A 25,610-nucleotide genomic window follows, 5' to 3' on the forward strand; every position below is an offset into this window, starting at 1 on the left:
ACTACAACAACTGCCAGGGTCATAAGAGATGTATTGGATGAGATGTAGTCTGACTAAGTATCTTATATTCAAGACATTACATACATCTATATGAAATTAAGTGCACATTAACTTACATCGGTTTATTTATTACAGTTTGTCTGGCAGCCGTATGACATAGACTCAGATTTTATGGCCTACGCAATTGATTTTAACCCCTAACTGTGAAGATCAACATGTCCTTTAATATTCTATGTAATAGTGGAAATGCATCATCCCGAACGGGTCCTTCACCAATTCGGGGATGAGGCAAATATTCCAGAAACGGCAGATACTTAGGACATGAGCCTGCATAAGATCACCCATTCCAATCGTACGGGCATAGATTGAAATCTGCAACACATACAATACATCACTAGATGGCAAAGACGATATAACACGATCGTACAAAGGCCACCCATTTCTAACAGAAAAGATACAGAATGAGGGTATTGGGAATGATACAATAATATAACACGTCATTTCGTGTCGTCATCTACTAACAGGTGTGTGGAAAGCGGATACCAACCTGGAGATACACCTGTGTTGCAAATTATGGTGTTTTATATATATCACATGCTTTATTTTAAACACTTTTTTACATTAGAATTCATTATTTTTCTACAATCTTCAAATAGAAGAGGTAAATAACCTTTTAGCAATTTGTCCATCTAGCCTACTAGATATTGAAGGTTACCCACCAATTGGTGGACCGTTTCGCATATGGAATATAAATAATCAAGGAAGCCCTAACACATGAGCCATAACAAAACATCATCCGATAATGCTCCCACCACATCCCACAGGCAAAGGAGAAGTTTTAGCCGAATGTCTATTGGTTCAATTGAATATGACGATATTGGGATGGATATAGTTGGTCCTTCTACAGTATGTACGCCTCAATCGCCTCAAGATTACTACGTGTCTCAACCGCCACAAGATAATTGGTTCCAATCGGCTCCATATATGCCAAGCCAAGCAGAAACCTATTCTTCACATATAGATTTTGACCTTGGCCCTGGCATAATCAACCATATGCACCAAGATATAACATTTCACCAATTTTATTCCCATCATTTAGTGCATATCGTGATAATGTGGAGTCTAATTTCTGCAGCATCATCAAGTTGGTTGCATATTAATTCTAATGGTGATTATAACAATGAACAAAATGAGCCAATAAAAAACATGGGCGAGAAAATAAGAAGACCTCGACATCAACGCCACAGACGCAATTGTGGAACAGACGGACATTTTAAATATTTGTATTTTTATTATAATATTTAGAACAAATTATTGTAATTATAATATTTAAATTTATCATTAATAATTTTAATGTATTTTTTTTTTTTTAAAAAAAAAGTAAGGTGTGGATGACATCCATGACTTGAGGTGGTGGATGTCATCTGACTCAGCCTCTATTTTAAAAAAAAAATATCCGCATTTGAGTCATGGACGGCTTTTTTTTAAAAAAAAATTACGACTTAAAAAATATTATTTTTATAAATTTTTTAATAAATAAATAATTGGCTCGGATATATCTTCTCCGTCGCCGGTCCCAACCGTGAAAACCATGGAAAATGTGTGACAAGACAACCATGTTTTCATTTCTATATTGTTATTATCACTGCCAAGTTGGGAAGTAGGCAGGCCTTTTATTTGGCTTAACCCCAATTTGAATATGAAGTTAAGAGCGCATGTCAAAAAGCCCATCTCAATAAATACTAATGTTGTCTTAATGCAAGAATTGCAAGAGGTATATAAGGATATCGGTCCAGAAAAACACTGTGAGGAATACTATAAGAAAAAGACCAAGTTGATGGCAAGATGCTGCTGTTCTTTTCCTACTGTGGCCATCACTTGGGATCTCTAGAGTAAAAAAGAACTCAACCGAGGATCTGTGCGGTGTGGAAGACCGGTTCGGGCTCCCAAGGCTCTGCAACCAATACCAGCCTGAAATTTGAGGAGCATTGGAGTGTAAGGAGCTTGTTCTTGTATTGCCATAACATATATATTAGATTAGATAGTAGTAACTTAGTCTTGATTTCAACTGTTTGGACACCATGAAAAGCTAGGACTAACCACTTGAGCAGCAAAAGGCAACATCTTTTCTGGCGGCATGTTGGCACAAAGGGCTACAAAGTTGAAACCAACAGTAAGGTAAATATAGTTTCAACTGAGCCAAACCGGTATGGTAAAATTTAGTGAGTCCTACCTGTCTGTGTCAAACAACTTGAGGAAAAGGACCTTCTTTGGTTAGCATTTTTTTGTGGGGGGAGGGATGAGGGATGTTGAAGGGACAGCAAAAAGACATGACGACATGATATGGAGCTATGACCGGAGGAAAACAGCAGATTCAATTGAACTAAATAATTGATTCAGCTACAAGCACAAGTGCTATAGGCTAATAGAAAAAGAGTAAAGTTATTGCTTTACTAACCATAAAGGACTGCTCCAATAAATGAATCACCAGCACCAGTAGTATCAACAAGTTCTGAGGGTGGAATCTTTTCAGCTGTTCCTAAAAGCAACCTGCCGCCCACAGTCCCTATACCCTTTGCGTGTAATTTCACCTGGCTCTAAAATATAAAATCACACATCAAACAAAACGAATGGGCAAATTTAGATAAAATTATGAGTAATCATTCAAATATTCAATATCCATTAGCAAAATGCGAATGACACCTAGATGTATGGTGAGAAAGAAATTTAGTAATTAATAGATGAACGATGTCATGCAATTTTGGCATTTCTACCCTAAAGCACCATATATGTTCAACAAACATAATGTAGAAGAAATTTGATATTCATAGAACAAAAAAGTATAAAGAAGAAATGCAATTATAAGAGAGCTATTGAGTAATATATAGCTAAGAAAGCCTGAAGAGAGACCACAAGAGCATAAAACAACTGCATAGTAAAATTTGTTTAACATCAAGTTTGAACACAGGAGGAGAATCAGTCAGCAGACTCTTTGCAATGATGACATCAGATATGAAAGTGATCGGTACATGAACTCTTTCATTAGCACATTAATTGTCAGGTGATGTACAGGGAAGGAATTCCAGTTTTATGGTACTCTTCTGTATAGTACTGGTCATGCACGTGTCTTTGAGCAGACTTCAACTTCAAACATGCTTCTCAAAACGAATAAGAAGAGGTCATCCTAACATATTGCCCAAGCCATTAGACGTTCAAGGGCTGAACTCCTCTATAGAAGCTGAGAATAAAGGTAAGAAATGTTCCAAGTGATGGTATAGGGACATTGTAGGAATAGAATTACTTGTTCTGTAGCTTCACATGTAAATAAGAGAAGCAAGTAGGTTAATAATAAAAGCTATTTAAGAAACTACATCAAGTTTATTAGTTAAGCAATGTGATTTTCTTTCCCTTAAAGTAGTTGATCAACAGATCAATCTTTTCTGCAAGAGGATGTAGGACAGAAGCCTTACAAGCTCATCAATGCACTAAGCAGTTTAATAATCATTATTTTTCTCACGTTCATAACAGAACACTTGAAGCTAAATAAGTACCTTGAGAGTTGAGATATGGAAATATCACCAACAAACCTAAAGTTGTCAATAATGTCGGGAAGTAAAATCGTTAAGGGAAAGATAAAGAAAATCTTAGCAAAGGGAAATTACCGATGATACATATGTTGGCAAGGTTGAGTTACTATCCTTTTTATGCTTGAGTGTCTCCAACAAATCATCCACATCAACTTCTTCAGACAGACCATTTTCTGCAATGAATTAAATGTTAAATAATATGCAAGATACACAGGAAAAGAAGTAGAGACATCAAAATTCCCTTGAGCATCAAACTCTTCAAGAAACAACTAACAATTGACAGCATAGCAGCAATATATTTACATACCACTTGACCTCTCCAGCATCACGCAGCCATCTTCACCTAATGTGACTACTACAAATTTGATATTTGGCAACATTAGAACCATGGAAACAAGTGCGCTGGGGATAGACGGAGCACCTGTCCATGCCTATGAGGAAAAGAAAAGGCAGAAGCTTATTTACGTTCTAGTATAAGATACCAAAGGTTATCATTGAAATTATAGTTTAGAGGCATGCATGACAGTTCACCCACTCATTTATACTAAACCCTTGCTATAGATTCCCAGCATGTCTGCATCAGAATAATGTTTCAGCTTCCGAATTATTTGTCTTCCCTTACAACAGTCTTGGGTGCACTCAAAATTCTAAAGTGACATTTGAGTCAATTGAATTGTCATTATAACACTGTTAATCATAACCTAACGATATGGCGTGAAAGCAGAGAAAAAAAACAAATACCAGCAGCATCCATCTAAAGTAAAATCAACCATGGCTCAGTAGACCCTTATTCATCTTGTCAAAAATGGTGGTTGACTCAAAAGGAATACAAATAAACAAGTTGAAACAAAGTGCACGTTTGCAGTCATGGAATGTTGAACACTCAATGAATGACAGACCATTTGAATCACCAATAGAGAGAGACCGGTCTACAGAAGCAGGGAATTCTGCGACTCACCACTGCAGCCAAATGGTGACAGCAAGGTGCAACCATGCAACTTATCATTTAAATCAAACAACTTAGAAGATGAACATATCTGAAATAGAGTATAACAGCAGTCAAGCATGCCTGTGGAAATTTTGCTGAGCATATGACGTAGCTAGACAAATTCAAAAGTTCATCCAACCCTTCTCTTTTCCTTTCTGCATCAATTAGGATAGGAATACCACGGCGAGTTGCCTGCACTGGAAAATTAAGACAGGTATGGTTTACTCTCAAGAGAGTGCGACTATCAAATTGGCAGAGATAAAGACAAATTAAAGAAAACAAGAAAACGTCCAGTGACAATCACCTCCTGAGCCACAACTAAAGCAGTCTCATGCAGTCTTCCATCAAAATACACTAGCCTCGCACCATCAAGTGCTGCTACCAAATTAGATTCTGTTAGCTCTTGAGGTATCATGGGAGGATATCCTGGGGTATGAATACAAGTTCGAGTCTTCCTGTAAGAAAATAAAAATGATAGAATTGATGCTGCATATTGATTAGTATGAACTTCTCTTTCTTTTAAAGTAAAGTAACTAATTATCTATCATCATCCATGTTCAATAAAAGGCATAATAAAACTGTTGGATAGTTCAGCTCATGGAAAGTAAAGAAGGCTATTCAGTGCCACAGAATGCTAGAAAAGGACTAGATGGTCATAGCCATGGCCCCACAAATGGGAAAACTTTCTATTACATTATGCACGCAACTCTAGGCTACAAGAGTAGCAAGCTTATACTTGTGCCAATATGCTTTTAAGTTCCTAGCCAAAAATTTCAACATAATTACTGATTTCTCTATTGGGACAATCACAACATGATCCAGAAATAAGAGTTTCTCATATAACTTTACAAAAACTGAGAAACAAATGGCGTCTGATTTTATAAGTGAAACATTAAAAAAAGGGAAAATGAGATTATGAATAAACACAGGCAGATCAGTCAATGTCTGATGAGACCAACAAAGATATTAAAATAAGGCCACAAAGCTGAAACACTCACGTTTGGTCATCAACAATGATATAAGTGAATGGTGAATTGCCCCCTTCAGAAACCTAAAAGCAAAAAGAATGCATATAAAATTACAATCATAAGTAAACTCTATATATGGCCGTCAAACTTCATAACAACTGCTCGATTAACTACAAATTGTCGAAAGACTCTAATTAATTTCAGTAATAAGGCAGAACTGTTAACAAAGGCAAGCCTGAGAGTAGTATTGCAAATTACAAAATTTAAAACTTCATGAGTCAAACTCTTACCACAATAAATGATGAATCGACACCATCAGCCTCCAGCTCCTCCAAGATTCCTTTACCTTGAGGATCATCAGCAACCTAGTGAATAAATGCCACATTCAAACTGTTCATTAAGTTCATGAATCCCCAAACCATATCAGATGAGCAACAACAGGAATTAACAGACCTTGGAAATCAGCCTAGGTTTCAAACCCAAGCGAGCAGCACAAGTCAATGCATTCCCTGCATTTCCACCTCCTTGAAGCTATCCCCAAACAGACACAAACATACATACCCATTTAATAATAATGATAATAATATCCAAATCAATGAGCTCAAAAACAAGAGATATCTCTGTCCTGGTGAAAACACTGTGCCAGGCTCCTTTAAGTTAAACAGTTACTTCAAGGCATAAAAGAGAACAATTCTGCAAAAAAATTCATATTGATCTATGGCCACTTCCGACCAACGCAAACTAGCGTTTAATCAAGAGGGGACTTTGTAATAGCATTACTTAGGCAGGGACCGAAAAAGATAAGATGATAAAATGACATCCATCTCAAAATGAAAGAACCAGTAAAATAGCAGTATCAGTAACTAGTGTGGTAAGTAAAATAGCAACACCTTGGCGCTGGTGCTTCTAATCTTATCATCAGGGTTCGGATAAGAAGCCACTGCCGCCAAAAAATCGACGGACACTGCTCCGCAACCCAACTGCACAATCAAGCAGAACCCACTTCATCATATTTAAAAAAAAAAAACAAACAAACAAACACCGAATGCAGTATTCTCTTAGTGAAAACGTAAGAAGCATAGTAATTACAACAACGCGATTTTCTGGGAGAGGAGGCAGCGAGGCGGACGACATTCTAAACCTGAAACAACATAAGGCGCTAAATCAAGCTAATAGAAGAAATTTAGCAAATCTACTTTGACAATTAACACGAGATATGGCTTCAGAGGAAGCTGAAATGTAGGTATGATGTTTGAGAAAGTACCTCTGGGAAGATGGAGAATGAAGCGGGTAGGGGAAAGAGAATGCAGGTTTGACTAGAGGTACGGGCAGAGGTGGATGTGCGTGGAGTGTCATTGTTGTCGCCATTCAGCGTCAGCTGCACAGGAATCAGGATATGGAGAAAAATAAGAGAGAGTGGTTGCTCATGGCTGAGTTTGAAATTGTTTTTTCTGTTGTATAATAATAAAAAATATTGGTCTTTCATTTATTTTAATTCATAAAGTATTTTTGTAAAAAAAAAATATTGACCATATTCATTTATAAAAAAAAAAAAAGATTTTTATCCATAATCACTTCGTTGTTAAGGAAATCTAATCGTGCTTGGATAATAATTAGTTGTAGTAAAATTGTGTAGAACCGAATTCAATACAATGAATAAATTAAACTAATTATGGTATTAGTGTATAATTTAAAAAAATATTCAATCATATAATAAAGGATTTGATTAACATTTTCGAATATATTATCAGTTATTTAAAGATTTTAGTTAAGAAAGAAGGAATCAATATTAATGAAATAGTAAAATAATATATAATATGGTACTTATATTTGTTTATGTTTTTATTTTCAATATTTGAAACGATAATAAAAGTAAAAATATATTTACTTATATATATTTTTGTTGAAAATACATTAATCTAAGAGTTCAATATAATATAATCTCACCGACTGATCTAATATATTCTCATTTTACACAAAATTTATACAAATTTGAAAACACATATTTTTCACTTAAAACTAAAAATTAAGATTAGAAACATAAACAAAGGGGCTATTTATCCAAATTTCGACCAAGAATTACTCTTGAGCCCAATAAAGCATCCAAGGATTATGGGGCATGCAAAGAATAGAGTCTTCATCATATGCTCTTACAAGTTACAACCACTCCAAGCAAATTAGTTAGAAATTATACCAATTTGCATATACAACATGGGCACTCCAAATTACAGCTGGTATGTTAATGAATTTCAAGAGTAACAAAATTAGAAGCCATTGAACCCTCCAACTTTCCCCTATTTCAACAAGGAAATCCAGCGAATTTCAAGTAGTAAAACTACACCCGAAGAACCACTCATCTCATGCCAATGGTCCTCCGGCACTGTACAGTTTAAAAACACATACTATAGAGAACCTTCATACTCGTTATGGTTCCAAGCACGTTTTCCAAGCAGCCCCCCGTGCTCGCTCATGCTACCTTGTAGTCTATAAAAAGATCGGTTACTCCTGATGGTTCGCAAAGGACCTGATCTGTTACCGTGCCTGATTGGCAAGGCAACACCGCTCTCCACCAAACCTGAAGCTGAAAATGGTCTGTTTTCTAACTCTTCAAGAGGACCTGAACTGTACTCCATTGTTATGAAAGAGGAGGCTTGCCCGTATGTTAGACGAGGGGTAATACCACCGGCGTTCCACCAACTGCTATCAGAAGGGGCAAAATCACCCTTGAAGTCTGAATCACGAGCAGAGGATTCCTTCTGACTATAAGCATCTCCACAGGTCTCATCTGTGTCATTGTAGATGAGCTTGAGTGCCTGGACAACTTCTCCCATAAAGGGTCTATGAGTTACCTCAGGGTGAACGCACATGGAGGCAATGGCAGCGACCTTTGCCATGTCATCAAAATTATAGCTCCCAGCCAACGAAGGATCTACTAGTTGCTCCAAACCTTCTCGACTGGTCAGCAAAGGTCGGGCCCAAGTCACAAGGTTTTCTTGCCCAGGAGATTGAGACATGTCGACGGGTTTCCTACCTGAGAGCAGTTCTAATAGCACAACCCCATAACTGTAAACATCACTTTTGACAAGCAAATGTCCTGTCATTGCATATTCAGGAGCAACATACCTGCAATTCAGCATATAAATCTCGCGATATCAAGAAATGTCTTGTTCATAGCTTCTACGAACAGTTATATACCGTTTAACGAATTATGTACAGAAAGTTGTTCAAATCATGCAGCTAGGTTAGGCGAAAATTTCAGATGCGGTCGGGTTCAGGACAACAAAATATGAATTTAACAACATTAGGCAAATGGAACATACCCAAAAGTTCCCATGACTCGAGTAGATATGTGATGACTTCCTTCTGTTGCTTCCCGTGCCAAACCAAAATCAGAGACCTTGGGAGTAAAGTCATCTTCTAGCAAAACATTACTAGCTTTAAAGTCCCGATGAATAACACGAGGATTGGAATCTTCATGAAGGTAAGCCAATCCTCTTGCTGCACCAAGAGCTATTTTCAACCGTGCATCCCAATCAAGAGGTCCTTTACTTCTGTCAGCACCTGCAACATCAGCCACTGGATTGAGTCTAAAAATGCATTGCAAATATGCTTATCTGGCGGGCATTAGTGGGCGTGAGAAAATTTCTCTCTGTCTCTCCTAATTCTGATGATAGAGAACAAAATCATCAATGATATCATACACAAAATGAAAGACAATAAGTACCATGTAAGTGGGATTCAACACTGCCATTTGGAACTAGCTCATAGACCAAGCAGCGTGTTCGACCTTCAATGCATATACCAATTAGCTTGACAAGGTTACGGTGATGCAACCGGCTTAGCATCTCGATTTCAGCAATGAATTCACGGTCCCCATTTTGATTGTCCCGTGTCAGTAATTTCACAGCAACTTCAGTTCCATCCTCCAAGATCCCATGATAAACACGTCCAAATCCTCCTTCACCCAATACCTTTATTGGACTGAACTTTTCAGTGGCTTTCTCGAGCTCTACAAGGGTAAATGTTTTAACAGAGAGGACAGAAGCAGGCATGGCAGAAATAAGAGAGGCTGATGTTGAGCTGACAGGGCTACTTGACAGCATAGATCCTATTCCTGAAACACCCAGAAAATGTTGAAATGAAAAATAAGCACATCTAAAACATCAAATGCTTATGACAATTAGCAGACTATGAGAAAATGTGTCAGCATCAATCTGAACAGATATGACATCTAAATTAGCAGGACAGTCGAGATTAGGTAACCAGAAATTTATTATGAAAGATATCAAACAGGACATGAAGGTCCAGCTAATATCACTTCAGTAAGTTATGACATCTAGTGCATGCCTTGATCATTTAAGAATCTCACACTGACAATAATTTATATTCTTGACACGTTGCACAAGCATTTGAATACAAATGACCGAAACACCTTATAATGGGTTGGCATATATTTTTGGCACCCAAAATCTGTCTGTATAGTTCTCAACAACGAATATTAAACTTCAGCAATTTATTTCATACACGAATAGAGGGTGTAAGCTCAGCTCTTAATTTTCTTTTTATGTTGCCAATTCAGTCTCCACATATCATTTTGAAAACATGCAGAACAGCTCAAAGTCAAATCACAATTATAGCCTGCAGACATACCAGATCTTTTGTTTATAGATGGAGTGAATACTGGACCAACAGCATTGGATGGCATGCCAGCCTTCCTGCAGTTTAAGAGGACAGCAATAGCAGCAAAACAGATCACCAGGAGCACGAAAGCCGACAAAGCAATGACAAAGATTATTCGAGGGTTCATTTTCTGTTTCTTGCCAACGAAATCAGCAGAAATAGGGTATTGCTGATTTCCAGTGCTTCCCCTAGGACCCTCACCAGATACAATGCCAGATGGAGGTGATGGAGGGAGCCCTGTGCAATGTGTTTTCAGTATTTATAATGGAAATTATCATAATATAGCATGAATATAACAAGTTCTAGTTTACCTGGATAAGAAATATTCAATACATCATAATCACCGAAAAGGGTCCTGTTCAGAAGCACTTTCTTATGCAAAAATCTTTGATAAGTTAGGGTGGCAGTTGTATTATCAAACTTCTCACCCAACGGAACTAAATTAATATCCACCACTGTTTTTTCCTGATTTTGATCGTCAGCAGTTGCACCAATTATGGTCACTTGACTTTGTTTTAGATATGTGCCTGCCGCAACCTCAATCTCCAGCTCAGTGACCTCAGGAAAGATAACATAGACAGATACCCCTAGGAGAAGTCTGACTCTCATTGGAAATACACAAGCACAAGGTGAACCGAATGGAGCTGAAGTAAGTGGCTCCACGCAAGTTTGACCACAACCTGTCATATTCACTAATCAAATGTCTCTCATTACCAAATAGGGGAGTGAAAATAATGACTGGAAAAGAAACAGAAGGAAAGGAAAAGACGACTTGCACATTATGTAATCAAATGCTCTACAGAGGTGACTACTGCAGATATGGGCAAACCATGTAGTACAGGGCATTTCCCTAAAGCTTACCGTACATGTGCAGGACAACAAAACTATGACTATATTAATGCCAGAGACTAGGGGAGGAGCAAAAGAGATAACTTGTTAGAAAATTACCTGGTATAGTAGAAGGTGACGGAGAAACTGCATGGGTTCTGGTTCTGTGGCCATGACGGTGATGCCTAGGCAAGGTACTACGAGTAGGACTAGAAAGTGGAACTAAAGTAGTGTTCTGCATTAGGAAAACTCTAAAATTTTTGGATTAAGAGGTTGATAAGAAAAGAATCTTCATTACCTTGTGATGCAGGAGATGGAGCCGGTGCCGCTGGTAAATAGTTAAAATTTCGTCTTCGGACAGCAATAAATGGATTAAATGATGCCCGCATCAATGCCACGCCCACTGCAAACAGTAATATGGCATCTACTAGATTAGAAATGTTAAAAACTAGTTGCAAAAGACCACTGTGAATTGGTATTAAACCAAAAAGAAAAAGCCATGGAAAAATAAGAAAAGCATAAAAGCACTCCCAGACATCAATGAACATACATATCTGGTTCACACTGGATCTTTGCTTTGTGTTTTAGAAATAGAAAGGGAACAATTTCCGGAAAAGGCAATAGCAGGAAGTGTGCATGGATTTCATTTTAACAGACGGAAAGTTTGCTAATTTACCATGTTCTAGAGAATTCTTCCTTGTAGATGATGGTACAGATGGCAACTGGGATGGAGACAAGTAGATGGGCTGTGAAGGCGTCCCTGAAAATTGACAAAATCACAATTCACAAAGCTCTCAGACAGTGAAGATTTTCCTTTACTGAGCATGCCAATTGGGTCAAATTTGAATTTGGAATAGAAACTCGCAAAAGTAGAAAAAGAAGGTTACTGTGAAAGCAAGTGAAGCATATAACCTTAGTTAAGTGATAAAAAGCCATCCACATTTTTATATGAAGCCCCCGAATAGGATATATAACCACCTTTTCAGTGTATTATCATTCCAACCATAGTATATAGACTCAGTACCGTGTGACAGTAAGTAAAATGATTCGTGGTGATTGCGGATTCTAGAATAAATAAACTACCAGACTATCCGGATCATTTATCATTCCACCAACTTACTCTTGGCAAATAATTCACGCTAGTGGGTTCTTCAAAATGGTTAAGTGATTTATAGAAAAGTGAAAGAAGTTGTAGGCAAACATACAAGCTCAGAGTAAACCAAAATTTAACTTCAAATCGAGTTAAAAGAGCAAAGCGTTCATTCGTATCCACTTCGATTCATTCTCCCAGCATCTAAATTAAAAGATGATTACTTATCTCGAGGCCGTTCGCGTTCTTCTCCCACTATATTCTCAAAACTTAAGTGGAAGAACGTTTGTGGAAAACATTCAGCAAAAGGTAAAGGAAATACCGAAATTTGTAGGAAGCAGAGCGAGCAGAGGAAGAAAAAAGACGAGCATCTTCTCTCCAGAATGAAATTCACTAGCATTGTTGTTCCCAGATAACAATTTCTTCGTTGAGCACTCTACAGAGCTGTCTAGGGTTCTCGACTACCTCTTCCCGCCGACAAGCTGCATTCACTTCTCCTCGGAAATTCGAACTTCGCATATCGATTTTAGCACACTAAAACCACGAATTACTCAGTTGTAGCACGGCAGAAAGCAAACCCTAGCTCAAAAACAACAATGCAGCCAATTTCTGCGAGCAATTCACAGATCCACGAAGTGCGGCAGAGATCTGGAGCAAAATTCCCAGTAGCAGAGGGCGAAACATGAAATGCAGAGGAATGCGATAAATGGATCTAGGGAAAGCTAGAGGAAGAAAAGGAACAAAAAGTGAGGATCTTGAGGTGAGAATTGTGGGAGATACTGTAGAGAGAGAGAGAGAGAGAGAGAGGGTGAGTGGGAGTGGGGGAGTGAGAAAAAGGGAGGGAAGAGTTAGAGTTAGAGTTGAGTTAAGAGTTAGAGAGAGAAAGGTGGGGAGGTTTTAATGGCGGTGGAGCCACCAGCAGACTGTCTTGCGGGTAAAATTGAAGTGTGTCTGGTGCACTGCCCACTCATACGCGTGAGATGTACGGACCAATCAGAAGATTGTCTGCATTAATAATAAACTTTTTGCTAATCCGGCTTTTTTGCAAATTTGTCTTTCTTTTTCTTTTTTGCTTCTTTTGGCTTTTGACATTTATCTTTCCTAAATATTTAAATTATAAATAAATATCTTCCGATGACACTAACTAACAAACAAATAAAATTAGCAGTAAAATGAGTACCAAAATTTTAAATATTAAGATCTTTAAAAAATGTAAATATGATTTCCATTAATCTTGGCATATCATAAATAATAATAAGTTTCACAATTATAAATATTCTACAATTTTGGAATATGTAATTTTCAATGACTCGTCCAACTATATTCAGATAATGTTCATCTGTATTTATTCAAAATATATTGTAAGTCTATAGATCTTATAAAATATTTCATTAAAGTTTATAAAATATTAAATCTTATTTTAAAAATAATTTTTTAAAAATTGTGTGAACAAAAATTTATTCGTTTGAGGAAGTCCAGCTTGAGAACATTAGGTCTAGTTTTACGCAAGTCTTAGGATAAGAATCTACAAAAATCACATTAGCATTCTGACATACAAGTTAGAAAACAAAAAATATTAATTAAAACTAAAAAAGGCATAATAGGGAGTAACAAACCAATGCTAGAGAGTTTTAAGCAATAGTATTTTTGTGTGTGCAAATGTTAACAGAGTGTTGTCCTCTAACGAGCGGAAATGCGCCATGTTTATAATCCTCGCCCCATACCAATTGGAAGAGTGCAACCTCATTGGGACATAGAGACGCAGTTGTTGGTGAGAATGCACTCCAGCTATCAGGGGAATCTTTTTGTCCTTAGGTTAGGATTTTGACCACAGTAGAACTCCTTTTTTGACAAAAAACCCATCCATATTCGTGGGACAGTTAAGATAGATCCAACAACTTTCACAGATCTTCAAACATCCTCCATGGTTGAGAGATTACCCCTCATGCAGTTGTCCTAGTAATATTAACCGATGTGGCAGATGGATTGTTCCCAATGTTGACTTGGCCGCATGTGAGTGCCCCAGGTCCTTACGAGCCTTTCTTTGTCTCCATCAGCTTTCTTGCTTAATGGACTCCCTCCAGGATTGAGGTCCGATGACGATTGTCTCTTGTACTATTTGTAACCTTAAGTTTTCCTATAATTTTCTCCCACATTGAGCTTCTTTACAAAATTATAATATCTAATTTACTATTTTTTATTTTTCAAATAAATTAAATGAAATATAATTCATTATCCATCAATTTTTTTGAGATAAACAATCAACAATACATATTTTTTACAATACCAAACAATAAAACAATACATCATACTTTAAAATTACAATCACAAGAAAAAAGATAAATCTTAGGGTTTTCTTTTTATTTTATCTATATTCCGATAAACATAGTTAGAGATCATTATAATAACCTAAAATATGTTATATTAAGAGTTTTGAATATTACTGCAGTATATGTTTTTATTATTTCACCATAAAGTTGCATATATTGAAATTTTATATTCAGTACATTTAAATCCTTTTTAAACCTGTAGCATATATTTGAAATATATTCATTGATGCTAAATATATATATATATACCTTATGTAATTTAAAAAATTACATTTAATATATTTGAGATTTGCTTCCATTTAACAAATCAGTCAATCCATTAGTCAAAATTCACTGAATTTGATTATATTTATAAAAAATTAAATAAAATTTAATATTTATCTTTAATTTACTTAAACTGACTTATTGCAGGTCAAACAATATTTTTCGAAGTAAATCATCCTTATAACGAAAAAAATACATCTCCTCACATGCATTAAAGCGTAAAGACGTATGAAAGTGATTTGGTCATAAATAGATTTATTTTACCTATTGTAAGTTAATAATAAGTCAGTCGGAGTAAATATAGATTTTTTTATAATTTTTTGTTAATATCAGCATATTCAAAAAGTGTTGACTAATGAAGGGACTTATTCGTTAGATAAAAGCAAACCTTAACATACTAGCATAGTGTTTGGTTTTTGTGTCTTGGAGTTTTTTGTTTTGGTATTTTAGAGATAGAGAAAGAAAAATAGAGATAAACAATATGCTTATGTCGGAGATAGAAGGTATGTTTGAATTTATGTTTTGAGGTAATATAAAATAGTTTAAAGTAAGTAGTGGTGTATGTGTGATGTTGGAATTTGAGATACAAAAGTTACTATTGGTTGTCATATCATGTCGTTTTTATATATATTTATATATATAAATGTGTATATATAATATTTTGTTTGTGATTGAAATAATATGTATGATTAGACATGTACTTGAAATGCAAAAAACGACAAAAAAACAAACAATCAAAACACACATAGACAAGGTGTAAAATGTTGCAATCTAAACATTGGATTGGTTTTGGCCCATCTTCGTCCAAAACATAGTGCAGATGCAATTTCTCTAATTATAAGAAATATTACACAAAAATCTTAAAAGATGAGAGTGTAATTATCCCTTTAAAATATGTAAATTTTATCAAATACAGCTTTTAAAATGCAGAATGACGTTTTACCTTTTTTTTTCTTGTTTTCTCTAATTGTAATTCGAATTCCGTAGGGAATAGCAATTTTTGGAAGTTGGACTAAAAAGTTCAACTTCCGAACAAATTATGTTATAGGATAGCACGCTTTTCTCTAGCTAGCTGACATCACATTCATTCTCTGCTCTTTCCTAATTTCACTCTCCCGCGAGTTTCGATCAAACCCTAAATTCTTAAATCTCATTTGCTTGAAGCGGACGACCAATCACTTGGAGAGTACAGTTCTATTGATTATGACGGGTGAGTTTCGATACTAATCCTGAAGTGTTACATTTTTTCAAGATTTTATTTTACTTTATCTCTTTTTGTTTCTTTATTGTTTCTGGATTGTGGGGATTTATTGTTTTACTTCATCTCAACAGAGAATACTGATAATTCTGATTCTTGATCTCTCTCCGCTTAGTTTGTGCCACGCCGTCAATTTGTTTGAACTATTAAATGATATGTTTCTATGCATGCGGTTTCCGGTCATGTGCTTATAGTTGCTTGAAAGTGTCCATTTTGCAGAAACATTCACCGGCTTTTTGTGACTATGGTGGATTGAAACTGATCACAATTGCTAAGAAGATGGAAATTTTATAGTGAATTTGGCTGGAGAATTTTTGGAAGTTATTGAGACAATGGAGAATATGGAAACTAGGGTTGGCCCAAAGGGCCTGATTAAGAAGCACGAGTTGGTACGAATCATCATTCAATGTTTATATTCACTAGGCTACAGTAAGTCTGCCGCCTGTTTGGAATCAGAGTCTTGCATTACATGTAAATCCCCAGAACTTGAATCACTTGAATCGCAAATTCTAAAAGCAAATTGGGATGATTGTATCAAGAGTCTTGATAAGATTAACTGCTTGACTAATGAGACAAGAGCTTCAGCATTATTCCTTGTTCTCAAGCAGTGCTTGTTGGAATGTTTGGATTCTGGCGACATCTCTCTGGCATTGGACATACTACAAAAGCAGCTTTCAGCTTTGAAGATTGGCAAAGAAAAGGTTCACAAGCTTTCCTATGAATTGCTTTCATTGAAGGGTCTGGGCTTGGGTTTTATTGATTATGATGCAGTTCACGAGTTGCGGAAAAGATTGCTTTCGGACTTGGAAAAAGTTTTACCACCACCAATTACATTGCCCGAGGGAAGGCTGGAACATTTGGTTGAAATGGCTGTATGCGCGCAGGTTGATAGCTGTATATACCACAGTTCGTCTGATATGATATCGCTGTATAGGGACCACCACTGTGATCGAGATCACTTTCCAACAGAGACCATTCAGGTTGAGTTATGAATTTCCCTTGCTTTTGCTGCAAAATCATAATCTTTGCATACATAAGATTCAGATTTGAAAACTTATTATCTTAATTCCTAGTAATAATATGGAGTGTTATGACTTTGATTTGTTAATGCTCTATATAAGATTGCAAAAGGGAAGTACAATGCTCTTCCTTTTGTAGATTGTCTATTCATAAAGCTTTATTTATTCCATTGATATGATAAACAATTAAAGAGGAAAGCCTGGATTTGGTTCGGAATTTAATTTTACTACCATAAGAGGAGAATGAATGATGTCTTATTGTTGTGGTGGTCTAAGTTTCATTTTGGCTGGAAGTGCCTCCATATAGCTGCAACTGATGTGGTGAATTACTTCATCTGGATCTGAATTTATTTCTTTACGTTACATTCTTCTTTTCTGTATGCTGAAACTCTGGACTTCCATATCCAGATGTTTTGAGAATGATAGCTGGAAATTGATGCGGTGTCTTTGTCATTAATTCCAAGGAAAAATTCTATATATTTTCCTGAATAATCTCATGATGTAGAACTTTGTAAGAAACAGAGTTCAGTATAACTTTGACATTAGAAATTGTGTATGAGGATGATGGACTTGGATGTTTTGTTTATTACAGTATCACATGGGTGTGTATAAACACTACTGCTTCAATATGGATATAAGTAGTACTTTTGTAGAACTTACAAGAACAAAGGGAAAGTTAGTTTCAGACTGTTTGAGAGTTAACAGACTCTATGAAGAAAACTATCTTCCACAAGAGCTAGTGAAATAAATACTTGGACTTAGTTGCTTGCTTCATAGTTGGACCATTACCAACAATACATCTTTAATAGTTTAAGTTTTATGGGGATCTGATTTCTGTTGGGTATTTACTATTTAGTTGGAGGTTCTTTTATGCAATGTTGTATGTTGCTTTTGAAGCTAAAACGAGAAAATCAATGAGCGATTTTAATCATTTCTAAGGAAGGAAATAGTTATTGTGACTCAGAATCAAATGTTGCCTCAGTTCATGCATGATGAACATGCCTTCAAGCACTAATTTCAGTTTCTTGTTTTCATGCACAATTAATTCGACCAACAGACTTGTGATACTAATAAATTATAATGACAAAAGATCGTTTGTGTTGTTTGCTTCAACTACTTTTTGTTTTTTCTGATTTTGTCCTTTTATTAATTTCAGTGATGAAGTTAGGTTAGAGCTTGCCAACTGCTTCTTATAACACAAGGTTGTATTGCTTTTCTAAATTCGTTGTTCAGGGTAGTACCTGCACTCAACTATATATAATTGGAGGACATTTATACAAATGTCTGTCCATAGTATTTTGAGATGGTGATGAGAATTTCAGATGGTATTAACCTTTTTACTTTTCGGTTTGATGTGCCATTTGTATATGTGAGAACTGAGGGGAGAAATTTAAGAAAACTATTGATTATATTTGCAGTGATGTGGGAATGTGTTTCTGCCTTCAGTTTGTTAAACTCATGTCTCTGCTTTATCTTAATGCAGATATTGACTAATCATCAGAATGAAGTATGGTTTGTTCAGTTCTCCAACAATGGGGAATATTTGGCTTCGTCATCAAGTGATTGCACAGCTATTATATGGAAGGTAAATGTTGTTCTTATCTTGCTTCCACTTCAGAATATCTTTGTGAAAAGTATTCTAGCTTCTGATCTTACTTGGACCATGTATACTGCTGAAGAATGCAATTCTTTAAAACTGACATATTGATATTGATCCTTCTTTCGTGCTCTTGTTAGCTGTCACTGCAATCTGACCCACTGCCATTACTAGGACTTCTCTTTTTGCATTTATTAGTACATAGTCTCTATAAAAGTATAGACTTACCTGCAGAGTTTCCAAAACAATTTACTGATAATTGATACCCTTCATCTCTTCACCTGCTGATTAGGCAGTAAGGTTTTCCATAACAATAAGATTGTCGTGGAGTTGGATTATGTGAACAGAGGTATATATTTAAGCTCAAATAAGTTGCTAGTTAGGATGGGGTGTGTGATTGCTAGTACACTGGTTTAATACCTCAAATACTGATGACACATGGTGATACATTTTTAGGAATTATTGCTTAAATGTTTAGTTCATTTGTAGTTAAGTGTAAAATTACCAAAATATTTTGAATTGAACATCTGTTTAGACAATCTATATAATCTATCAACTGTTAAATGTCTGTAGCTACTAATTCCCCCCTCATTCCTATTGTATATTGTCAGAGAGGTAGCACATCTATACAATTTCAACTGTAAAATCAGGTTTGATATCAGATAGTAAATTGAAAATCGATACTTACCTCCTACGTTCTTATTATGTGGCCTGCTTTCCGAAGAAAATGCATAAGAATGCCGTTGGAGAAGATGCAATCAACAATAGCTTTCTACCCTGTATCTAATTATACCTTCTGTTAGTTGCAGCAATTATAAAGCTACTCAAGGGATTATGCTTCTTACTTATTCCATTCATCTAACCCCTCTCACCCCAATAAATAAATAAAAGTGAGACATTGTCTAATGTACTGTGTGATGGTGATGGGGTGTATGGCAGGAGTCTAGTATTTGATTTGTTTACTTGTTCCTCTTTATAGGTCGAGGGACATTAAACGCTAAGATGGGTATTTGCCCAACTATAACCCCATTTTGGTTGTAATACTTTGTTTTTAGCTTAAGTCACTATGCTATGAAGCCCGAGCAACTTATCAAACAGTTGTCTGATGTGGACCCGTGTGTGCTTTTATTTTACTTTTTCACTATATCCTTTTGCCTGATAAGTTATACTGCTATGTTGGTTCCACTTCAATTAGAGCAGGCATTACTGTTGTTCTAGCTGCATGTGTAAGAATTACGAAAAACTTAAAGTGCTCTGCTTATCTCAGCATGCAGTGGCTACATGCCTATCTTTTCTCCTTCTGCAATCTTGTGTGATATTCCTGATCTATCCCTCTTATGTCTAAATTTCCTGAAAAGCAGAAACTATAGATACTTTAGTGGCTATCACTTTCATTGATGGATCTACAGAATATGTATGTTAGCAAATTTTTTTCCCCTATGAACATAAGAATTAAAATAAGTATCACCTGGAAATATGGTTTTGCCGTGTATCCAGGAAAAGAAGGCTGCATTAATGTACTTTCTTTTGAATTTTCCATTTATGTTTTATAATCTTAACTGGCTTAATGAAGGAGCACATAATATTGCTCTATTTTTCATTGATATCTTGCGCTCGGCTCTGCGATTTACCCGAGCAAGTAATTTGTAGTTTTTTCAATATTTTGATTCCTAATACTGAGGGCCCCTGTTGCTGCTTAAAAAGATCATGAAGACTGGTCTTGATTTTGGATTTTTTACATATTTGATTTTATGTTCTCGGATGCCCAAAGTTTAGGGAACTGACAGTTACTCCATCTGTGCAACTTCTTTTCCATTGTCCAGGAAGTTAAACTTTGTTAAGCATGCTTCCTGGTGAAGTTGGACACTTAATCTCTTAGTGGCTTGAGTGACTCCAACTGCCGAATCAGGTGAGGCATACATGTTTAGTTCCATGGTTCCGAAGATACTTAATGGGTATGGAGGCATTTTCTTCATAGATGCTCTCTTTCAATGTTTGTTTTACTATTGTCTTTTGTGATCATTCCCTGATAAGATATATTATAATTTTTACAAAGGGTGGGAATCTAAAGCTGGTCTCAGGAAATAGAAAAGTTTAATCCTTGATCTGTAAAGAACCAATAGATCAGAATGTGATCAATGCCAACCTCTGGTAAATAAATAAATAATAAAGAATGGACATTGCTGCACCTGATCGATCATTTCTTTGACCGGCTTGCGAACCTCTTACATTATCATATTTCTTGTTCTTAACTTCACTGGTCTTTGATTCTTTTCTCCAGTGGGATCAAGCTTCTTCATTGCACTTTAATTTTCTTCGTGTTTGACAGTATGGTATATTGCGCCATCATGCATTGTTACACTCATTGAGTTTTCTGTTTATTACAACTGGTTTAGAGGTTTTGCTGTTCCTTAGTGCTCTTGTTATATTTTTCCAGGTGCAGGATGATAATAAAGTAACCATACAAAATGTGTTACTTAGCCACAAAAATCCTGTCTCTTTTGTGGCATGGAGTCCAGACGACACTATGCTACTCACTTGTGGAAATATGGAAGTTCTTAAACTGTGGGATGTTGAGACAGGCACATGCAAGCACACATTCAACAATGATGGTTTCATTGTTAGTTCTTGTGCTTGGTTTCCTGATTCTAAGCGTCTCGTCTGTGGCAGCTCCGATCCTAAGAAGGGCATTTATATGTGGGACTGTGAAGGTAATGAGATTAAGGCATGGAAAGGGATGCGCATGCCTAAGGTTCTGGATCTTGCTGTGACACCAGATGGAGAAAATCTCATCAGTATATTTTCCGACAAAGAGATAAGGATACTGAACGTGACAACCAGCGCTGAGCGTGTCATTTCTGAGGAGCATTCTATTACCTCTCTTTCAGTATCAGGAGACAGTAATTTCCTAATTGTCAACCTCAACAGCCAAGAAATTCACATGTGGGACATTGCCGGAAAATGGTTGAAACCACTTAAATACAATGGCCACAGGCAACAGAAATATGTCATACGATCCTGCTTTGGCGGTTTGAACAGCATGTTCATTGCCAGTGGCAGTGAAGATTCCAAGGTACTTGCTCATACTAACTGCATTTCTTTATCGGGATCATGGTGTAATATGTATTTGGAACTCTGATTTTTGAGACGCAATTGAGCCACAGGTTTTGTGTTTTCTATCAGGTGTACATATGGAACCGTCGAAGTTCTAATCCAATTGAGATCTTGTCTGGTCACTTGATGACTGTAAATTGTGTTAGCTGGAACCCGAGACGGCCCGAGATGTTAGCTTCAGCAAGTGACGACAACACTATACGTATATGGGGACCAAGTCATTCTAAGTAGATAAAAATGGAGTAAAGCATGTTTGAGGAGGAAACTTATGTGCATATATATGCAGCTTTTCTTTTCTACTACATTTTTCATCTGTGATTCCCTTGTACATATCAGGTTTACTTGTTTTGGCATGTATATCCCAGTCAAATTGTAGTTCGATCCACGCCTTTTTTTCCTTGTTTCCTCTTTGTCCCACAATCTTTTTGTTCGGTTTGTTCTCCAAATTAGTTCTTCAAATGATTTTTTTTTTCTTTCTTGTTTTGCTACAGCTATTTAAATGATTGCTAGAAAGGAAGGATGATGGTTAATTTATGATTGTGTTCTTGAATATATTTTACTAATAAACTTGCTTCCATACTTGAATTACTAGATTAGATATGTTTTTTCTTTTATTATAACTTATAAACTGTAATGTCAATTTTTGAATTACTACCAATGGAGCAACTCGATACCTCGTGCAATGGAGTTAATGGTAATGGAGTAACTTGACAACTCATGCAATGGAATTAATGGTAATGGGATGTTACCAAGGGATTTGTAGATGATTATCAATTTGAAAAATTAGAATTTTTTAAATAATCAAAGAAAAATTTGTAATTCCCGTGAGATTGAACATAACAAGTAGAGAATGTTTAAAAATAATCTTCAGATAAAGACTCCTACAAGTGAATCCCCGAGGCTGAGAAAGGTCATGCCCGAGTGATTTATTCGGTCGCGGTGTATATTGCGTGTGAGTTGCAGGGAGGCTGAGAGGAATTAGAGCACTTAAAGTTCTGCCGTGCTGTTGTCTGATTCTTCTTTCTCCCCATTTCAATTTCAGTACCGGAGCTCCTAATTGTTATCGTTAACATAATTCCTCTCATCACAACCAAACGAAAGAATGGCAGCGCCAAGCGGCGGTGGGAGGAGGAAAGAATCGGCCAAAGCAATAGTGGCGGATCAGATTTCGCAATCGGTGCAGTCCACCTCAAATCTCCTTCACCTCATGCTCCAGTCATCTCCCTCCCATGCGAGTCTCTCTCTCTCTCTCACACACACACACCAGACACATTCTCTGTGTGGTTATGTCTGTTCGAGTGTGGCTATAAGTTGATTATAGTAAGATTTTGTCTCAGATGAAATTGTTTTGGTTCAAATTTTAGTTCAGTTATTAGTCCTGCACTGGATTTTGGTCCTCTCCGCTCAACGCTCTTCCTTTGCAGTGTTTTTATTTACATAATTCTAGAAGTCAACTATTAGGTTATGCCGTTTATGTTTAGTAGTTGTTGACTGTGTTGTAATTCAAAATTTTAACTTCTAGGCGGTTCATCTGCGTATGAGCTTTCCATGATAGGCAGGCCATCAAAATTATATGAACTATGACATCTATCAGAAGACTAAATCTCATTCAGTTAACCTGATAGTTTATGTGATGCTTATATATGAGAGGGAACTACAGTATAATGGATTGATTTATGTTGTTCAAAATGGCAGTAGATTGAAGAAGGCTAAATGGAGGATTCAGATTCTTTTGTTTTCATGAGTAATGGCATTTTATGCTGCTCTATTAACTTTAACCAAAATGCTTGGAACTTGGTGTAGTGATTTAAAATGTACTCATTAACAAAGGTTCCCACTGAATCTCCTTGTAAAGGTCTTTGTCTTGGTTGTGTTGCTTTGTTACTGGTGTTTTGGTAAGTGGCTCTTGGTTATATCAGTTGATTAACAGAATGACAGGATATGCATAAAATGATTTGGTGTCAATCTCCACAGGCCCAACTAATGAAGCTTCCAAGAAACCTTCTGGCAAAGACTTCCACAATAAAGAATACAGAGATGGTAAGTGTGTGTTTGAGCAGTTTTGAAGTCAGATTAAGATCCTTAGTACAGAGTTTCTGTCTTGATTATGATAATACCTGGAGTTTGCTGCAAGGTCTTGGAGCAGTTGCCTCAAGTAATTTCATCACTGGATGCACATACGGAAAGAGGACTGCAGAGGTCGTAGCTATTCTCCTTTTCTCTTTCAGTATAGCTTGTTATTTACAATATGATTTTCATTGTTTTGCTTATATTTCTTATTGAACTTGGAGAAACTGAAAAATAAAATTTTTGGGAAGTACGATTTCGAGATGTAATATTAGCATGTGATTTAAGTGGAAAGTGAGGCACTTGTAAAATGTTTTGTTTCCGGCCTAAACTACACCAGATAGGATATGGCGGAGTTGCCCAACACTCTTTTAGAAAGACAGTAAATAGATGCGTGTCTTGATACTTCAATAGCATTGATGAAGCAAAACGTGAATGGCAAGCCATATTGCGCACTAGTTGCATGCATGAACATCACAATGTGTGCATTCCCAAAAAAGGGGATGTGGTATGCAGTTATTCCGATTTGATTGAGAGAACTTCGTAATCTGAGACATTTTTGCGAGAGTCTAGGCGAGTTTAACACAATAAAATTACACACCTTAACTATAATGACAAGCAATGCTGGTTCACTATCTTCTTGGGATACTGGATACTGGATACTGGGTATAACATTGACATCCGTTTTGGACTTTAAGATTCTAGGAACTTCTATCTCTATTGTCACGTAAAGTTATTACCTTTCTGTATGTGTCCTGATTGTATGCATTTTACATTTTTTATACTTCTACTAATTTATGATGCTACATGAGAATTAATTTATCTCCTTTTCTTTATCTTAACATAAGAAAAGAGAAATTTGGTGTTTAGAAGTATGAACGCAACGCACTTTAACATGCATCACCCAGGAAAGAGGGGTGGTCGGTTTGAAGTTCTATTGGGTCTGTGGACAGAGAGTTTAAATAATATTTATTTTTATTTTGCACAATTAAATTACATTAATTTATCATGTTAATTAATAGTGGAATTTTGCAGTGTGCCTCATTTGAATACTGTGGTCCAGTTGCTTTCTAATATGCAAAACTGCCAGATTAAGTCTTTGTCCAGAGGGCAGCTTGCTCAAGAGGTAGTTAGGATTCTTCCTTTCTTCGCCCTTTGTGGTTTTCTTCCCCTTGTCAAATGCTAACTAGGGTACACTCTGGAATTAGACTGCCTCCATATTATTGTCAAAAGGACTTGCTTAGTGGTCGGTAATCGTTTTCAATTGTTCAGCAGGAATCTGAACCTTCAGATCAAAATTCACGGGTGGCCTAATTATTCTTGAAGATCTTTAGCTAACGCACCTGGCCAATATTTTTTCCAGTTTGAGTCCTCACGATACACAACTTTTGGTTGTAAGTGCAACATCATTATGAGACTGCAATTTTGGTGCCAAAATATTTTACTTGTGTCTCGAGTGAAATTCCGTACTTCCATACTTTTGTTCATATATATAGATACAGGTTGTTGCCTGTAAATTAATTCTTATTCCAATGTCTTCACTACAGCAGAGTTCGCATATTCTTCGCTGATTCCCTTTTATGTTACTAATGTTTAGTAGTTGCAGAGTAACAGTGCCATAAATCAGAGTGGGAATCCACCATTGTTGAGAAGCATCAGCATTTGTTTGAAAAGGCATGTGATCACATTCCAACTGCCCCAGAAAGAGAAATGTTGGGACCTTGCCGGTATTCATAAAATTTGGGATTAATTACACTTAAATCCTCTCTTAAAATATGAAATTATACATCTCTCGAAAAAAAATTTATATTACACTTATA

At 36.3% G+C, this 25,610-nt stretch overlaps 4 protein-coding genes across 8 annotated transcripts; 2 read left to right on the forward strand and 2 right to left on the reverse strand.

Moving 5' to 3' along the window:
• Positions 1–1,718: 1,718 nt before the first annotated feature.
• On the reverse strand, positions 1,719–6,979 carry LOC105165690 (uncharacterized). Of its 2 annotated transcripts, XM_011084781.3 has the most exons (13): positions 6,808–6,975; positions 6,633–6,684; positions 6,434–6,523; positions 5,997–6,074; positions 5,834–5,908; positions 5,574–5,626; positions 4,880–5,030; positions 4,657–4,767; positions 3,895–4,018; positions 3,663–3,760; positions 2,459–2,597; positions 2,101–2,153; positions 1,719–1,971 (listed from the first exon to the last, which is right to left on the reverse strand). In XM_011084781.3, the coding sequence occupies exons 1-13, from the start codon at positions 6,909–6,911 to the stop codon at positions 1,888–1,890; spliced, it is 1,212 nt and encodes a 403-aa protein (XP_011083083.1). In that variant the 5' UTR covers positions 6,912–6,975; the 3' UTR covers positions 1,719–1,887. The 2 variants fall into 2 exon arrangements, with proteins under 2 accessions (XP_011083083.1, XP_020550041.1); XM_020694382.2 differs by lacking the exons at positions 1,719–1,971; positions 2,101–2,153 and adding an exon at positions 2,185–2,349 and having other exon boundaries at positions 6,808–6,979.
• A 684-nt stretch (positions 6,980–7,663) lies between these two features.
• LOC105165689 (receptor-like serine/threonine-protein kinase ALE2) lies at positions 7,664–13,014 on the reverse strand. 2 transcript variants are annotated; one of them, XM_011084780.3, is made up of 9 exons: positions 12,464–13,014; positions 11,728–11,811; positions 11,350–11,454; positions 11,172–11,273; positions 10,535–10,903; positions 10,194–10,460; positions 9,268–9,657; positions 8,864–9,104; positions 7,664–8,666 (listed from the first exon to the last, which is right to left on the reverse strand). In XM_011084780.3, the coding sequence occupies exons 1-9, from the start codon at positions 12,510–12,512 to the stop codon at positions 7,946–7,948; spliced, it is 2,328 nt and encodes a 775-aa protein (XP_011083082.1). In that variant the 5' UTR covers positions 12,513–13,014; the 3' UTR covers positions 7,664–7,945. The 2 variants fall into 2 exon arrangements, with proteins under 2 accessions (XP_011083082.1, XP_011083081.1); XM_011084779.3 differs by having other exon boundaries at positions 10,535–10,915.
• A 2,731-nt stretch (positions 13,015–15,745) lies between these two features.
• On the forward strand, positions 15,746–22,257 carry LOC105165688 (transducin family protein / WD-40 repeat family protein). Its single transcript, XM_011084778.3, has 5 exons — positions 15,746–15,945; positions 16,213–16,973; positions 18,496–18,597; positions 21,047–21,682; positions 21,793–22,257. Exons 2-5 carry the CDS (start codon positions 16,326–16,328, stop codon positions 21,952–21,954), a joined length of 1,548 nt encoding a protein of 515 aa, XP_011083080.1. The 5' UTR covers positions 15,746–15,945; positions 16,213–16,325; the 3' UTR covers positions 21,955–22,257.
• A 332-nt stretch (positions 22,258–22,589) lies between these two features.
• TOM2B (tobamovirus multiplication 2B) lies at positions 22,590–25,317 on the forward strand. Of its 3 annotated transcripts, none has more exons than XM_088881610.1 (5): positions 22,590–22,954; positions 23,698–23,763; positions 23,858–23,922; positions 24,826–24,916; positions 25,063–25,317. In XM_088881610.1, exons 1-5 carry the CDS (start codon positions 22,826–22,828, stop codon positions 25,102–25,104), a joined length of 393 nt encoding a protein of 130 aa, XP_088737736.1. In that variant the 5' UTR covers positions 22,590–22,825; the 3' UTR covers positions 25,105–25,317. The 3 variants fall into 3 exon arrangements, with proteins under 3 accessions (XP_088737736.1, XP_088737737.1, XP_088737739.1); XM_088881611.1 differs by having other exon boundaries at positions 22,592–22,954; positions 25,066–25,317; XM_088881613.1 differs by having other exon boundaries at positions 22,820–22,958.
• Positions 25,318–25,610: the final 293 nt, after the last annotated feature.

The sequence above is a fragment of the Sesamum indicum genome, linkage group LG6, assembly GCF_026168435.1.
Source record: "Sesamum indicum cultivar Baizhima isolate 11 linkage group LG6, ASM2616843v1, whole genome shotgun sequence".
In the NCBI taxonomy this organism is placed as follows: domain Eukaryota; kingdom Viridiplantae; phylum Streptophyta; class Magnoliopsida; order Lamiales; family Pedaliaceae; genus Sesamum; species Sesamum indicum.